Genomic DNA, 16,800 nt, shown 5'->3' with positions numbered 1-16,800 from the left:
CAAAATTTTGATAATTGAGTTATGAGAAAATTTTACTAGGAATTGGCAATAATTGTTTTCATACATGACGAGATTAGTCAAGTTGGTTAGAACAGTGTTGATCTCTTGCACTCACATTTAAATTATCTTCCTGTATGCTTTTTTAATACAAACGAAAGGAAGTGGCGACCTGCTTGAATAATGAAAAGTGTTTCTAAAATCTTAACCGAGGACCCATTCAAATAAGATGGTGTTATCTACACACCTATCTTTACATCTCATATCCTTCTAAATTTTCAACTGTCAGATCGAATAAATTAAAAAAAAATCAGTAAGGACGTGTTAAAGGTTAAAAAGTGAGTAAAGACCACAACGCTTTCAAATAATGCAAACTTTGGACTGCCGGAATATCCATCATCCGGTCCATGAGCCCAATTTTGTAAATGAACGACATGTCGTGTATGAGATGTTGGTTACAGATGATTTCAACAGAAGCAGTGTATCATATCTTCCATTTCCTCAAAGAAATTTGCATCCAACACACTCAAAATCAAAATTCACTTAGCAGCAACGTCCCGTCGAAAAAACTACTTACAATTCTCCACCATCTCGACAGCATGTCTACACTCAATTCTTACAAAAATGCCCTACGTAAAGTCGTTACTCTTGAAAACAAGTAACAGATCTTTTCCGGGCCAGTAGTATCTGCTAGCTGGAACGTTGTACTGTCTACGTGGTTTTGTGTAAACCAATGTTCAAATCAGAAGATATGGAAATGAGAAGGGGGCATGAGTGGAGCCATACAGCTTTGAAAACCCGTTTCTGATGAGCACTTATAGACTGAGAAGGCTTGTTGGCATTGTATCTGATATCGAATATGTGGATCAATGGATCTGCGGTACCAGATGAGATGTATAAGCCGTCTGGAGACCAGGCCTGATTGATCAGAGCTGACTGAGATTCACTGCTCTCTTGCTTCCACCCAAAAGCATGGATTTCTGTTTGCCTCAGTCTGATATCAAATAGTCGGAGCTGCTTCTCATGCGTCCTGCATGTTATAAACAGGTTAACGTTAACATATAAATATACATAGAAACCGTAACTGAAGAAAAGCCTTCGTCCAAAATGTATACATGTATTAAGTTAATCTAATATATGATTACTAATAAAGTATAGCAAGGCAACGGCTCTTCCAAAAGACTGCTGATGGTTAATAATATAAATACACGTCAAAAACCATGAGGCGTCTTCACAAATAATATGAGGCAGCATACAAATGCATAAGGTGAACAAAACGGGATTCAGTTCTAGGAGCACTGACAAGGCGAATATCAAGACAGCACACATATTGATGATATGAATATTCTGGATGAAAAATCAGTGTTTCTCACCCTGATTGAACCATGAAGAGATTAAAGTCACAAGGATTTGGCAAGGCACTCATGCATTTACTTTCTATCTGATGCTTAAACTCTGCTCTTCCCGTGTTAGCATCAAACCCAACAATTCTCTTGTCCGCTCCGGCTGATAGTATCATCTGCTTTTGGAACATCCCGGCTACTCCCATAACAGCAGATGAATGCATATTCCTATGCAATGTCTTTGGTTTCCATACATTCTCCGCATCCGTCTCTTTCCAGATTATAACAGCATGATCACTGCCACCAGTGACAAAACAGGCATCCTCCCAAGGTGGAAAAACTATGTTGTTAATGATCCCTCTCACATGAGGCTTATCTTCAAAGAAAGTAACACGACCTTTCTGTAAATGCACAAAATGCCAAGAATCAGCGTGTCAATTCTCTAAATTTGGAACTCATGGGCAGAGGGCATGCTGCTTAAACCTCAGTGTACCCCACACGCAATTGCAACAATTAATTTTAAACGTAGCCCTTACCCCTTGTGTTCTATTTAGATCTAGAACTGATACTTGCGAGTCGCCACCATCAGCACTATACACAGAAAATAGTCTGTTTCCATCAGGATGCCAGGCAATATCTTCTGGCCATCTCCTGTTTGGGGATACACAATCAGTAGAACTAAGCCGAGAAGCACTAGACCTGCAATTAAAAGAAACAAAAGGGATGCCTACTCAGTTGTGCAAAGTAGAAGCAAATGCCTGGAAATTTGAGAGCACTGCTTAAGACCTGAGACGGAAAATTGAAACTGCAAGAATTTACAAATCCTGAGGTCATAGCACGAAGATATAATCACAGTTTTGCCTTTCTAAACAGATCAAGGAATAGTAGCCACATAAATACCCCCACCGGTTTTTGAAACAAAGAGATACTGCACCTCCTTAGTCAATTTAGGACATACAGTCCACCAACAGTCAGAATACATCTCTATCAAAGGCATGCAATAACTATGCTCGGATACATGCTTTTCCTAATATATACAAAAAATAGGAGAAAGCTCGACTATATGACCTTATGCTCATTTTGATCCACCTTATATTGCTACTGAGAACACAATTATGAAGTTAAGAAATAATAATTTAAAATGATGAGATTTGGGCATTTGGGCATTACCCCTTGGACTGAACTTGCCAGAAGTTGACTACTCCATCTAAAGCACTGCAAACATTCCAAAGCACTTGTTAAAATTAATCACATTTGCTAACGTTTGATGCATCTTGTAGTTACTAGTTGTAGCCTTGTAGGACAAAGTAACCAATATACTTCAAGCTTTCTTTTACACTTCAGTTTCAAGTGTAAATTCATTCCATTGCCTGTTGTTGGGCTGCTTACACAAATTATTTTATATCACTTAATTACTTAAAATTTCAGGATAGGGATTCAATTTCGTTTGACATAGTACAAGAGAATACTACCAACTTATGAAAAAGAAAGATACATTAGTTCCAAAGCAGGGCCATAATCTATAATTAATAGTTAATACACATTAATATGTGCAACTACCTGAAAGGGATAAAGATATCTGATACTTTGAGAATTTGATATGTATGTTACAGATTTAAGGTTAGAGGCTAATTCACACCCAAAGACAACTATTAACCGAAAGATCTGGACACAGGAAAACACAGCTTCATCTTATAACCGGAGGGAATAAATATACCCCCACTTTACTTTCCCCACATTTTCAAAGGTGAAATCCTGAAAGAGTGAAATAAACACAACAGGTATCATGACCATTGATGACAAGTAAAATTTACCTGGTCACAAAAAGCTGATCATTCACTGGGCACAAAGAAAGACTTCTCAACTTTCTCTTGTGCTGACTTGAGATGTGACTGCTCGCATAGCAGTTGATTTTACATGGTTGAGAGCTAGTGTGAACCAATGGGACTAATTCTTTGTGTTCTTTCTTTTCTAAAATACATATAACTTTTGCATCAGACACAAAGAAAAATTGAAATATGTGACCTAGAGACAGACAGTCAAGAAACAGAATAAGGACCCAATCAACATGCTAGAGTTTTACCAAATTTCCGTTTTGTCCCTTTATCTTGAACTTCAACTTCCTGCTTTGAAGAATTTCTATAAGATTTGTCCCCTTTCATTCTGTTAGCACTAACAGGCTGACTAGAAACAGATGGACTTGCTTGAGCACTAGAATTAACTGGAGCTTTCCCACTAGACCTTGCCACCGTTGTAGGATGGGAAACTTTTGGGCTGACAGCAGGAATGAAAAGTTCTGTTTTCGATTGATGCTGGTGTCTAGAAGAACCGTCATTTAAATGGATAGGACTTGTTGATCTGCGCTCCACCTTTACACTATTCGTTCCACTAGCGGGTGAACTCCTAGTTGACCCTACTCTGTCTTGGTGTCGAAGTCGAGCCAACTTAATTTCAGTATCAGTTAACCTCTTCTCTGCTTCCCCAAGCTGCATACCTTTTCCAAATAAACAATTAGCGGATAACTCCCTTCGGAAGGCATCTCATAAGTTAAAACACATAGAAACGCTCATCGCTTCGAGCATATCTGAAAATTTGTATAAATGTCTTCACTTGATGATTTTAATTTGCAGCAATTACGATTCATAACTTCATATACAATGAGTTTACACAAGGGCATTCGGCTAATAAATGAACATTGAGGAGCAATTCCACACATTAAAGCAGAGTTTATGATCAGACTCAAAACCAACAACATTTTTATGAGTTTTCAATTTCTAACTTCATCTCAAGAACCCTAAAAAGATTTTTTGGAGTGCGATCAAAACCAGGTGCCCATTTGCCATGAAATTAGTTTAGGGCATATGTAATTAATCAATAAGTCAGTACTAATCAAACTTTGTATTCAACTTGGGTAAGTCAGAATGAGCAAAAAGATTTAAACTTTAAAGCCTAACAAAGCCTTGTAGCAACAGGTTAATCAAAAGCCATAATTCAAAGTTCATAACTTTATAGCAACAGCAGAACGCGAAATGAAAACAAACAAACAAGCAAACCAACATTTACAAAAAAAAAAAAACCCAAAATGTCACCATTGAAACTGACCAAAAACAATAGAGAGAGGGGGGGATGGTGGGGTGCAACCTGAGTTTTGTAATAGGAGACGCGGTTGCGGAGGTGGTGGACTTCGCGGGTGCGATGCTCGATCAGAGCAACGAGAGCTTCTTCTTGCTCTTGTCTGCTATCTGGGTAGCCGTTCTCCTCCTCCGCCATCTTCACCTTGTTTGCTGCTTGTTCGCCGCCGCCGTCTATGATTTCTACGTCCTCCGTCTTGGGCTTCTTCAGAGCACTCATTCAATAGTTATTTGTCTTCTGTAATCAAATATTTTGGGGCAGCAGGAAACCTTTGATTCGGATTTTAGGCGGCCTGGATACAACACTTTTAGTTTTGGCAATGAAACCCCAATTAAATTTAAGAAATAATTTTAAATAACAAATTACATTCTTTAAGCATTAGATAAAACTATAAATTTAGTATTAAAAAAAATCTTTTTTTTAAAAAATTGTTAATGGTACATGGTTGATGATTCTATTTTGGGTAGACAAAAAGAAAACGATTTATATTTTATCAAATGTTAAGGATTAAATGATGATTTTTCAAAGTGTCAATAACATACTGGACATAACATCTTAGACCGTTAATTTGATTGGTATTTTTGCATAAGATATAGAGTTCATTCGGATATGCTTTTACAATGACTGATAGTGTTTTTGATGAAAATATTTGTAGAACCAATCTTTAGTAAATATGCAAGTGAATCACAGAAAATCACTTAGTGCATCCTAGAGGAAGCACATATCTAATGCTTCTTGAAGAAAGCACTTCAAGTACTTTTGAAACTCAAAATCATTTTCTCTAAAAGCATTTTCAATCATTTTAAAAGTATATCCACACAAACTCATAGTGCAATATTACAACTTCCAAAACTTACTATGCACTCAGAGAAATTGCACTTTAAAACTGCGTGATGATTTATGTAAAGTGCAAATAACAGCTTTCAAACGATCGATGGCACACCTATTTTTCCTTCTTCACACTCTTATTTAGTTCGTACGTAGATTCTCATTTGATTTATTCTAACATCAATGTGCATAAAGAAGATAAGAAAAAAATAAGAAAAAGAAAAAAGAGGCGTTCGAAAATCACTTTACTTATGGTGAATGTGTTCTCTTTTAACAGAGGATGATCCAAGGGAATTTTATCCCTCAGGGGTTCCAAAAAGGAACCATCAAGATACAGGCGAACATTCAACAAAAAGACTGCAAGAGAACACACTCAGATAGCATCAAAGCATGACTCGAATTTCAAAAATTTCAGCAACCGGAGTACTCAAAGGTAAATGTGGGTCTCCACCATTGGCCAACCAGAAAAAAGGGCCCACATGGGTAAAAGGTAAAAGTAAAAACAAGGTAAAAAAAACAAGCACAGGGTTCTGTGAGTGCCTGCCTATACACTGAGACATCGTTCAACAAACAAGACTCCAAAATTTTAAGGTTGTCAAGACATTCTGTGTCCATAAGTTGGCTTACTTATGAAACATCAGAGAAAATACCAAACTGTTGTGAAGTAACCCTCTCGGTTTTAGGTGACCCAAACCTAGTAGAAGCACTCCTCTATAGTCAAAAACTGAAGTCAATAGACCACCCCTGATGCAATGAATTGGAGTGGTTATGCTCGTTGTAGGCAGTATCAGGTTGAGTGGTTAGAAATCTGGGTACAACAAGTCTCGCTCGGATTCCTTGGATTTTTCCTCTCCGTTTACAGTTGCCGAAGGACTCCCGTGATGATGGTTATCATCGTGGCCGGCTGTTCGAGGTTTTCCTGGTCTTGATCGGATGTTGGTACCCATGGGAAAGGGTTCCTATTGAGAGAGACAAAAAGTAAAAGGGTCAGTCTTGGTAATGGAGACATAATGAACCTGATGTAAGATTCTCTCAACCGAAAACCCTATTTACGATGATCTTAATCTTACTTAAGTTGGAAAAACGACAGCCTCATAGATTCGCGAAGGACTATAAAAAGGGAAGGGGGAACTGTGGATATCTTACCGGATCACCAGCATTTGGACCCTCCGTGTGGAAGAGAATGGGACGGCAGCGTTTGTCCTCGTTCATTAAGCTTGAGTTCTGAAAATGGGCAATAAGAGCAGCTTTTCCCTGAATACGAGCATATGCAAGTGATGCCACCTTTTCACTGTTGAACTTCTCCCATTTTTTTCCATTGAATGCCTGCAACATATACACACGAAAATGTCATGAATATAAAAGGATTTGTTCCTCTGAGCAGATAAATTTTTTTTCATTTCGGCAAATTAATACATCTCAGTCAGTCAAACCTTATAGAATGGAACAATCTGATGAGGATCGATCATGTTGATGAATGCGTATCCCACATTGCATTTGTTCTGTGAAAGATAAACATGCAAACATTAAATTAGACAACAATAAGCTTTTAACCCGAAAAGATGATAATCTAAACAGTTTCCTTGCCTTGAAGTCGATTGGCAAATAAAGAAAGTCATAAATTCCTCGACACTGCTCATCAATTGCAGCAAGAAGCATCTTTGAAGTGTACCTGTAACAACCGTTAACTAGTTTAGCAAAGCAGGAAAATCACTACACACAACTGGATAGCAATTCATACAAATATTGCAGTTTTCAATAATCTTATCATACTGTAGCCCACGATAACTATAAAGTGAAGATAAATGATGCAATAAATCAGAACAGTTGGGGGACAATATACGTACTTGTTGGGAATGTTCTTTATCATCAATGTGGTGCGTCTGTCTTCCCCATGGCGTATTCGTTCAATATCAAGCTCATATTGTCTCTTATCAGCATTGTTAGAGTTTGCTTCATTTCTTCGGTGAGACAGGCTTCTAACACCACGTTCGTTTTGAGAATCAAAAGAGGTAGGCATTGAATTCATTGAATTCCTACCGGGAAACATGTGGCCCATCTCCTGTGAAGAGCGCTGCCGGGCACTGGTAGTCATGTCCAAGAAATTTCCACCAGTAAGAGAGAAGAGGTTGTGTGAAGAGACATCCACAGGATGCATCTGGGGACTACCAGCAAAACGTGCAAAGCCAAGAGAACCCAAGTGAAGGCTAGAAGTGTCAGAAGACTCCCCTGAAAAGGCATGCCTTTCCCAAAGGGAAGGGTTAACAGCTGGAGCTGATCCTACATGGTGGTGCACAGGTGAAGTACCGCTCAGCATATGAGGTGGTGTCATGTGGAATCCTGGCATTTGGGGAAAGTGATGCGCAGTAGGACCACTGATAAATGATGGTGAATTCTGCCACATCATGGGACTTGAAGGATGCTGCTGGTACGAGTTGGAGTTATTCAAAACATAGGGATGAGCATGAACTGGGCGGCTCCCATTTCCAGGAGATCCAAAAGCTGTGTAAGAAAGAAGAGAAATTGTAAACAACAATTTCACCAAAATAATGACTACGTTTACAAGTAATAATTCGGTTAAACAGTACCTCCTCCGTTCAGTTCCACTAGGTGACCATTTGCACTGACAGTGGACCTTCTGTCTGTTCCTTCTCTCATTCTAAGTCCCAGATTCCCATTCATGCTTCCGATAGCACCAGCAGTGTTGCATGGAATACCATGGGCTAAACTGTCATTATACTCAGGAAGCGAATGTGGATGTATGCCGGGAACACTCTGATTACCAAAATTCATGTCATCCAGAGACTGATCGGGGTCACGGAGGCTAAATTTTTTCCCTATAGATGCCCCCATCACTGGAGCGGGCAAGGCATCTTGAACACTAGAACTCTGATGAGATAAAGCGTTTTCAATAAATGTGCTCACCGGTGAACGGAGTGCAGAGTGTAAGCCCAGGCTAAATCCATTAACCATGCAGCTTGATGCGACCACTCCAGGATGAAGTGTTGCTGTATTAAAAGAAAGGTATCCATTTTATTACAAGATAAACACAATCGAAGCAACCATTCTTAACAAACAAATTCATACGCTTGGTGGCTGTTGATAAACTGTCAGACAAGCTATGACAAAATTTGAATTCATCTTGCTCCTGCTCGGAAACTTGAGCCAAACTGCAAAAGGAATGTTCTTTCTTACAAAGGAGAAAATTAAGAATTTCAAACTTAATTGAGAATCAGACATATTGGTAATCAATAGTAAGAATAAATTATCAATACCCCCTCCTTGCGCCCCCTGGACGGCTCGGTTCAAGCTTGATCTGCTTCCCTCGAATCTCACTCCTATTCAACGCATGGAGAGCAGCTTCTGCAGCTCTAACATCATAAAACTCTATGAACTTGTTATGTGGCTTGTGTGGAGTCTCACGGATCTGGAAACAAAAATAATAACCACATAAATATACTAAGTTCTTTCTTCTTCTTAGAAGCAAATCAAGATAAAAGCGGGGAAAATCCTTTGACTTACTTCTTTAATTTCTCCATAAGATCCAAAAATTTTAGAAAGCTCGTCATTAGAAACAGAAGAATCAAGGTTGAATAACACTAGCGTTCCTTGGTTAATATCTTTATCAGAAGGATTGTCCTGACATATTGGCAAGTATATTAGCATGATTGGAACAAAGCAACAGGAGAAAGTATAAACAAGACAGGAAGAGCAAGGTCGCAAATCTAGCGTATACAACAAAAGTGAATAGCAAATGATCATCATACCTTGGGTATCGAATAATGTATGTCAAGCTTCCTACGCCTCAGTGACTTACTTTGAAGTGCTCTTAGTGCATTTTGGGCAGCCCTTATATCATAATAAGAAATCATAACAAACCCACGATGCTTGCAGGCTGTGTAAAGTGCCCGGATGTCTCCATATTGCTAGCAGAACAAAGTAGAATTGTCATTTTAGCTGGCTTGCATGGACTGTCAAACTAAAATAAAATATATGATAGAAAAATTAAAAACTTGAAAAGGAGGTATAAGCACCTCAAAAAGAGCCTTCAATTCCAAATCTTCAATGTTGCTATTAATATTGCGGACAAAAAGTGTTCGGGAAGGGTGTTCTCCAAAAGGGTGTTCACCTGCAATTGAGCTATTATAAACCCCTTGATCATCGCCTTCCAATTCCATTCCACCGCCACTGCTAAAGAGATCAAAATCTTCAAATCCATCACCAATATTAACATGAGCCTTATAACCCGGCTCATCTGTCACGCCAGAAAACAAGTCATTTTCATCTGGAAGGAGATTTCCAATTGTTTGTGCCTCAATTTCTTCAAGAGATTCAAAGGGCTCTTCCTCATGTTGGTAAGCACCGTTGTTAGTAGATTGATGAGATACAAAATCACTCCTCAATAATCGCACTGCATGTGAAAATAGTCAGCTTAAGTCAACCCAATCAAGACGTATCCCAACAAATGCAAATGTGCGACTAAACATTAGTACATACATAGAAGTAGAGAACAAATTAAAACGTGTGTTTTGCATAGACATTAAGTTTAAGAAAGATTTTGGACCCAGATAATTGAAACGCATAAACTTTATGCAAGATAATATTTGAGATCGAAACTTGTTAGACATAGCATTGAAATCTTCTTGTTCGAAAATCAAATTTTGCCTCTTCTTTTGCATGCTTGTAATGGATGATAGAAGTAGAACTGCAGATTAATATATCTACTGATGAAACCAAAGAGTGTATGGTAAACATAAGTATCTGATATGAGAATACAGAAAGTAACATTAACCGCATGCAACGAACAGAAAAATAATTAATAGACTTTAAAAGGAAAACTTACACTTTCTGCTAAAAATTTCAGACAAAGAGCTTGAGAACAGGCTACTTTCATGATGGGCGCCATTAATAACAGTTTTGCCACCAACCGAGCTATAAGGTGTTGGCTTTGCAGACAAGTCTGACCACAATTTTGGTTGCTGATCCATAGGTTTCCACGAGGCCTTGGAGATGTTGGGAACCCCTCCACCGATGCTTAGCCTTTCTGTTTGCTCCCCAGCCAGATTGGATTGTGGCAGATCCAAGTGATCCACCGACTGTGCCCCGTTTGGTAAATACATTTTTGATGGCATTGAAGATCCCAACATGCTGCCAGGTGTCGGTACCATTCCACCGACTCCTGCTGAAGGACAATATTTACACAGGAGATTAGTAAAAGTTATGGTTTCTTACCGCAGAATGTATCAATTCAAATTTCAAATTTAGAGTATGAGCATGGGTCAAGGGTATAGTCTGAAATAAACAAAAATACAATTTCAAATTTCCATAAAAAAACATTAGGGGTTGTTTTGTATCCTTCTTGAAACCAATTTTTTGTTTCTGAAACTAATGAATATTAAAAGTAATTTAGCTGTTTCATCATTTTTTAAAACAAAGTGGATACAAGAAGAATACCGAACATGCTCTGGCATTCAAAACTTCTAGCAGAAAAGGTAACCATAACAGAACCAACTCATGATCCATGGAACATTTATTTTCTTTCAATCAATAGACTTCCAAGTTTAGAGCGTTAAACGATTACTTTATAGAGCAATAAGAACCTCTGTTGTGAAGTTGGGACTCGGACAGCCAGTTGTCATCCCCTGGACCTAAGTGAAGACAAATACTTCTAAATCTTCGGATTGTTTTATCACAACTACTATTTATGCTCATTCCCCTCTTTAAGAGGCATGATCTAACTATTTAGACACATGTGGCGATTCAAACCTAAGCATTGAGTGAGAGAGACTGGTGAACTTAGCACCACACCACACGTCACGGCAGTTGTTAATAAGTTAGGGGAATCTATTTGGATGGAAAATTATTTCAACAGGTAATGTGGTATAACTAAACCCAGAGAACCACCGAAAACAGAAGATAACCAGACACAACAAATTAGCTAATAGACTTTCTCAGGCAAGTTTCCTAACAGGATGCTTACCTTGGTAATCGGACATGGTTTTCAGCTTCTGAAATCCGACTTGTCTCTGGCGAATCAAAGTTTGCAAAGCGATATACATTAAGAACAATGGCAAAAAGGTATGATGTGCTAAAAATGGGGCAAATAATTTATGATAGAGTTAAGCAGGGTAAGATGCCTAATAAACACCAGTGCAATATGTTGAACAAAACGTTGCGAAAACTTCACAAAATACTAAAAATGGAACAACTTCCATGGTAACAAGACAAAGAATTACCTCAGCAGGAAAAGGGATTTCATCAAAGAGGTGGGAAGAGACAGATACACCCCTTTGATCCATTATTTCAAATGGCATCGTGCAGCACTCCAAAACCAGAAGTTATTACCAAACAAAACCGAAAAATGTAGTAAATTTTCGAGCTTTCTCAATTGCCGAATCTGTCTATGTAACATGACTCGTTACCTGAAAATTAACAACAACAGCAACAATTAAAAAACTAGGATGATCCACTTCAGATTATTTATTATACAACCATAAATTTCGAAAACGAAATTGGGAACGGCATTTAGAAATTCAAGGAAAAGCAGAGATCAAATTACACAAAGCATGAAAATTTACTCATTAGGCTCTAAAAAATTTAAGATCTTACGATATTTTTTAATCCTTACAACCTCAGGGAGATGAAGGAAATGGGGAAAATAGTAAGAAAGTGAAAATGTTTGCTCACCTACCAACAACCAAACACAATTTGCCCCATTTGGTTGCAGAGAAAAAGATAGGAAAACATAATCAAAATTTAATAATTTGGTTTTCCTAAGTTCTTCAGCAACCTAAAATGCATCAAAATTGAAGTTTAACCCCTTGAAAAATAGTGAAACTCTAAGAGCAAAAGATCAGGAAGAACATGAAAGCAGTTGGAGTTTTAACCCTTGAAATTTTTAAGAATATTCATAAAAATGAACTCAAAGTTTCAAAATTCAGACAGATTAGAGAAATTTAACAACAAATTACAAACCCAAAAAAATTGAAAAAAATGAAGAACAAGGTCTGACCTTGTAAAACAGAAGGCTCACCAGCACAATTGATCACCATGTCCAAAATTCAGACAAATATGAAACTTTATTACAAAAAAATCGAAACTCGTAAAACAACAAGATCTCAGCACCTTTGCATCTGAACCCTCTTCTTCTTTTGCAGCATTGCAAGTTGTCACACACACCACAAGATTGGAGAGAGAGAGAAAGAGAGAGAGAATATAAGAACAAAAACCCAAAATTTTCTTCCTTTTCTTCTGTGCTTGCTTCTACCTAGTTATTTTTCCAACCCAAAAAAAAAGCTTGTAGCCGGAAAAGGAGGGGAATTCCGGCGAGGAAGAGAGGTCGCGCCGGTGGGTCAGTCACTGTAGAGGAAAAGAATCAATGGATGAAGCTGTTTTTGGATTTGTTAAACTGAAAACGTCGGACAGAGGAGAGAGAAGAGGGTTGGCTTTGTGGGTTTGAAATAAAAAGAAAAAAAAAAGGAAGGAGGAGGAGGAGGAAGAAGACAAAGACAAGAGAGAGAAAGAAATGGGCGCGGGTTTCTTTGTGTGTGAGGAGAGAGGGAGAGAGAGAGAGAGGGAGAGAGGAGAGAGGAGAGAGAGAGAGAGAGTGTGTGTGTGTGTAATGTGTGTTGAGGTTTTGTGGATAAAATCAAACGAAAAAACATGAAGAAATGGAACCTGAACTGAAACACGCAAAGCTCAAAAGAGAGAAAACCACGGGAGGCTTTAAAATCTGTGGGGAGTGCCAGAGTTGGGTTCAGTTGTGTTGGACTGGATTGGATAGGATTGGATTTTGGACAAACAAAATTAACCAGTCCCTCACACTCTTTCTTCTTTCTTCCTCTTCTCAACCAGTTTTGAGTTTTTACATTTCAGCTTTTGTTTTGACCTTTTGTGAGAGAAATTTTAAATAATGCGGAGAACACATTTCAGTACACCAAATGTAGTAATACAATCGTTGAGTTTTTTTTCTCTAAGTTTCCAACCATTATATTATTACACGGTGTACTGGGACCCCAAAGCAAGCCTGAAGTAGTGTAGCAAGACATGCTATCCCTCCATTTACCCATTGGGTTGTACTTTATTCTCGACACACTAAAAATCTATGATTTTGTGATACGACCCATTTTCCACCATCACTTTTTACTCATGTTACTTGGGTACTACTTAGCTTGCTACTTGCAAGCTCGGTTCCTACTTTCTTCTCTTTTCGATAATCTAGCGATTACTGTGTAACTCATATCTACACACGAGCTATATTTGGAAGGAGAGTTTGAAACTATATTTAGACTCCATCTAGATTATGCTTGAACGAAACTAAAACATTTGTCGTAAAGTTGGTTTGAGGAATAACATTGTACAAACATTAATCCATCAAAGGATCTTTCAGCCATTAAACATTGTAAGTGTCTCTAATATGCGCTATCGCATATACTTGTGCTACATATGCATTCTGAATTGAAAAACTCGAGGCTTCTAATAGATTAGGGATGTAATTTGTTAATCAACATTTTAACCTTGCAAGGGAAAAAATATTGTTTTAAATGACTTTAGTGAGAGAAAATTCTTTCTATTGGCTTAACTGTCTATGCTATGAAATGAAATGTCCATCAACATAAAGCCAAAATACGAAATTATATATTTACCTAGTAGTTTTTTCAATTTCATATCTTGATGCACAAACGCCATTACAAAATTACTTTTAAAATTGAAGTCTTTTTTGCTTTAGAGTACTAGATTACGTCATAGTTTCACATGTTGCGGATTATGAAGTGGTTGAATTTCTAATTGCCAGGATTGAAGGTCAGTTGACTTTTGAGTGCTGGATGTGTTCTCATGTTTGCCATACCCAAAGATCGACCAATACGGTGACTATTAGATTAGCCGAGTTAGCATTTTTTTTTGTTTTGGAATCATTTTTGTTTGAGGATTCTTCAAATAATCTAAGATGACCTATTTGAAGTTTGTATCATTTTTAAAATGCTAATAAAACTGTTATTGTTTCGCCTGAAAGAAAAAAAAAATCTAAAATTACTTTTAACTACCCATTAATATGATAATATCATATTTCTTAATATATTGTCACGCTTTGAAACTCGTCGCTCTTATGAAGTAAATTATTAATATACCACTTAATTATAGGAATTGTTATTGGCACTCCAAAATTCTTATTTTACACTCCAAACTTTCTATATTTAGAAAGAAAAATACACTTGTGAGGCGTGTATAATGAGATTTTTAGAGTGTCAATAACACTTCCCTTAATTATTTGACAAATTAATCAATTTAAAAAATAAAATAAAAAAACAAAAAAGAATATTTTTTTAATCATTTACCCCAAAAAACATGCAATTGAAAACTGGAATATTCCAACAATTAAGAAAAGGTTGTCTACAGGCAAAGTATATGGATTAACTGATTTGTTAAACCACTTTAGTATTATGGTCATTAGTATTATTCTTTACTTGTAAATGAAAGATTTTATGTTCGATTATTTTTAAACACGAATTTAAACTATATTATTGATAATCATTGTGAATCTTAGGAAAATTGAAATTAAACATGCATGTAAGAAATGATATATTTTGTTATGTTCTGTCTTCCCTAATCGGATAGGTCGAGGTTTCGTGTACGAAATGTTTTGGTTTCAAGAATAATTACAAACTTCGCCTATTAACCTGTCCTAAACATTCAATGCATGAAAATACATATAAAAATTTAAATTAAATTAAATTAAATTAAAGGGTTAATCTCTGTTTACTACCCTCAAGTTTCGTGGTTTTCAACATTTAATACATGAAGTTTTTTTCGTCTCAGAGTCATACCTAAAATGTTAATTCTGGACAGTCTCATACATTCGTTAAGTTTTCCGTCAGAACTTCTGTTAACTAATGACATGACGCTCACGTGGACAATTATTGAGTGCCACGTATCAATATAGGCCCATTTTAATATTAAAAAAATTATTAAAAAATTTAAAAACAAATAGTCGTCTCCTCCCTCATCCCCGCACCCTCTTCTCCCTCACTCCGTCCGTTCTTCTCCCTCCCTTCTCTCCTCTGCAAGAACCCACCAAGCCCTTATACCAGATCAGAATTTACACCAAGAAATCAATACAAAAAAAATATTGGAGCTCTCCTCCTTCTATCTTCCTCCTTCCCTCTCTTCTATGTGCATTAGTTAAAGTTGAATTAGGGTTTGAGATTTGGGTTCTTACAATGGTATCACCCATATCGATTCTTGGATTCCTTTTTGTGCGCGCCCGTTGATCCGCTGCTACTTGCGACTCTGCCTTTGAGTCCCATGTTGCTCCCGTGGAGGCTTCCTTGGCGGCTATCATCGCCCATTAACCTTCCCTCATTGCCACTGAGTACGCCAAGGTCTTCGATGTACGTCCCTTTGCGGTTGTTGATGTACGTCCCTCCTGTGGTACGAATCGCATGATGTGGTGTGAAGGAGGACATATGCAGTTTGTCGACTCAGCATTAGTTGCTGAAGCAACTTCAAAATCTGCCAGTGATGCAATGGCGCTGGCCTTTTGTCTGCCCTCCCGTCTTTTCTTCTTCCCTTCTTCTTTCTTTTTCCTTTTGATTTTCCTTTTCTATTTCCATTTATTTCATCTCGAAAGAGACCCCAATTTTTTTGGGTTCACAAAAGAAACCAATATTAGTTTATTTGAATTTTTTTTTTCTTTTAACTTTATAGTTTTCTGGAAAATTGGGAGGATTTGGGTCTCCTCCACCTGCTTCGAGTTTGCATTTTCTAGGTTAGAAGATCCATACTTGAAAATGCCAAATTCTTGTTGAATTGGAATTCCTTTGGTGGGATTTTGTTGAGTTGGGTGTGCGGGGAGGGTGGGTACGGGTTGCAGAGGAGAGAAGGGAGGGTGGTGCAGGTGTAGAAGAGAGAAGGGAGGGAAGGGATGCGGGTTGCAGAAGAGAGAAGGGAGGGAGGAAATGGTGGAGGGGATGAAGGAGGAGACGGTTGTTTTTTCTTTTTTTTTTAATATTAAAGTGGCCTTATATTGACACATGGCGTCCAGTAATTGTTCATGTGGGTGTCACGTCATCAATTAACAAAAGTTCTAACGAAAAACTTAACGGATGTATGAGAATGTCTCAAAATTAACACTTTAAGTATGACTTTGGGACGAAAAAAACTTCATGTACTAAATGTTGAAAACTACGAAACTTGAGGGTAGTAAACAGAGATTAACCTTAAATTAAAATATGCTAACAATTGTCTCCATATTAAAAAAGAAAAAGAAAAATATAGATCAGGTTGTAGATGATGATTTATTGGATTGACAGAAAATAATGATTTATGCACTTTGATACATGTTCGATGTCTTCTTATCCTCCTAATAATTTGCAAATAAACTTATTAATGCTATATTTGTCACAAGAAAATAGTGTTATATGCATATTTATTTTTACCTCTTTATGTCGGTTGTTAATTTCTGTTATGTGTTTTTCTTCGACTCATTCGATAAAATGATCGA

At 37.4% G+C, this 16,800-nt stretch overlaps 2 protein-coding genes across 10 annotated transcripts; both read right to left on the bottom strand.

The window, feature by feature from the left end:
• Positions 1-336: 336 nt before the first annotated feature.
• On the bottom strand, positions 337-4,905 carry LOC137709912 (uncharacterized). Of its 2 annotated transcripts, none has more exons than XM_068448893.2 (7): positions 4,482-4,905; positions 3,424-3,826; positions 3,155-3,311; positions 2,511-2,555; positions 1,877-2,039; positions 1,371-1,741; positions 337-1,027 (listed from the first exon to the last, which is right to left on the bottom strand). In XM_068448893.2, exons 1-7 carry the CDS (start codon positions 4,689-4,691, stop codon positions 709-711), a joined length of 1,668 nt encoding a protein of 555 aa, XP_068304994.2. In that variant the 5' UTR covers positions 4,692-4,905; the 3' UTR covers positions 337-708. The 2 variants fall into 2 exon arrangements, with proteins under 2 accessions (XP_068304994.2, XP_068304996.2); XM_068448895.2 differs by having other exon boundaries at positions 3,424-3,834; positions 4,482-4,750.
• A 773-nt stretch (positions 4,906-5,678) lies between these two features.
• On the bottom strand, positions 5,679-13,180 carry LOC137710466 (protein MEI2-like 1). Of its 8 annotated transcripts, none has more exons than XM_068449491.2 (15): positions 12,313-13,180; positions 11,537-11,722; positions 11,281-11,326; positions 10,144-10,479; positions 9,335-9,711; positions 9,068-9,226; positions 8,823-8,939; positions 8,576-8,727; positions 8,388-8,470; positions 7,889-8,308; positions 7,148-7,802; positions 6,888-6,972; positions 6,734-6,802; positions 6,447-6,626; positions 5,679-6,259 (listed from the first exon to the last, which is right to left on the bottom strand). In XM_068449491.2, the coding sequence occupies exons 2-15, from the start codon at positions 11,612-11,614 to the stop codon at positions 6,101-6,103; spliced, it is 2,916 nt and encodes a 971-aa protein (XP_068305592.2). In that variant the 5' UTR covers positions 11,615-11,722; positions 12,313-13,180; the 3' UTR covers positions 5,679-6,100. The 8 variants fall into 8 exon arrangements, with proteins under 8 accessions (XP_068305592.2, XP_068305589.2, XP_068305590.2 ...); XM_068449488.2 differs by having other exon boundaries at positions 10,144-10,482; positions 12,313-13,126; XM_068449489.2 differs by having other exon boundaries at positions 10,144-10,482; positions 12,334-13,000.
• Positions 13,181-16,800: the final 3,620 nt, after the last annotated feature.

Source organism: Pyrus communis, chromosome 6 (genome assembly GCF_041283825.1).
Source record: "Pyrus communis isolate YQ-2024b chromosome 6, ASM4128382v1, whole genome shotgun sequence".
Lineage (NCBI taxonomy): Eukaryota > Viridiplantae > Streptophyta > Magnoliopsida > Rosales > Rosaceae > Pyrus > Pyrus communis.
This window is presented reverse-complemented; position numbering and strand designations above follow the sequence as displayed.

Bases quoted from the DNA above. Each gene is read 5' to 3' on its own strand.
- LOC137709912 (XM_068448893.2), bottom strand. From the start codon at position 4,691: ATGAGTGCTCTGAAGAAGCCCAAGACGGAGGACGTAGAAATCATAGAC. The intron at 3,827-4,481 runs GTTGCACCCCAC...AAAGGTATGCAG, and splicing joins TCTCCTATTACAAAACTCAG to CTTGGGGAAGCAGAGAAGAG. The intron at 2,040-2,510 runs GTAATGCCCAAA...TTTTAATTGCAG, and splicing joins TGGCAAGTTCAGTCCAAGGG to GTCTAGTGCTTCTCGGCTTA.
- LOC137710466 (XM_068449488.2), bottom strand. From the start codon at position 11,614: ATGCCATTTGAAATAATGGATCAAAGGGGTGTATCTGTCTCTTCCCAC. The intron at 8,940-9,067 runs GTATGATGATCA...CCAATATGTCAG, and splicing joins TACATTATTCGATACCCAAG to GACAATCCTTCTGATAAAGA. The intron at 6,627-6,733 runs GTTTGACTGACT...TATATGTTGCAG, and splicing joins AGATTGTTCCATTCTATAAG to GCATTCAATGGAAAAAAATG.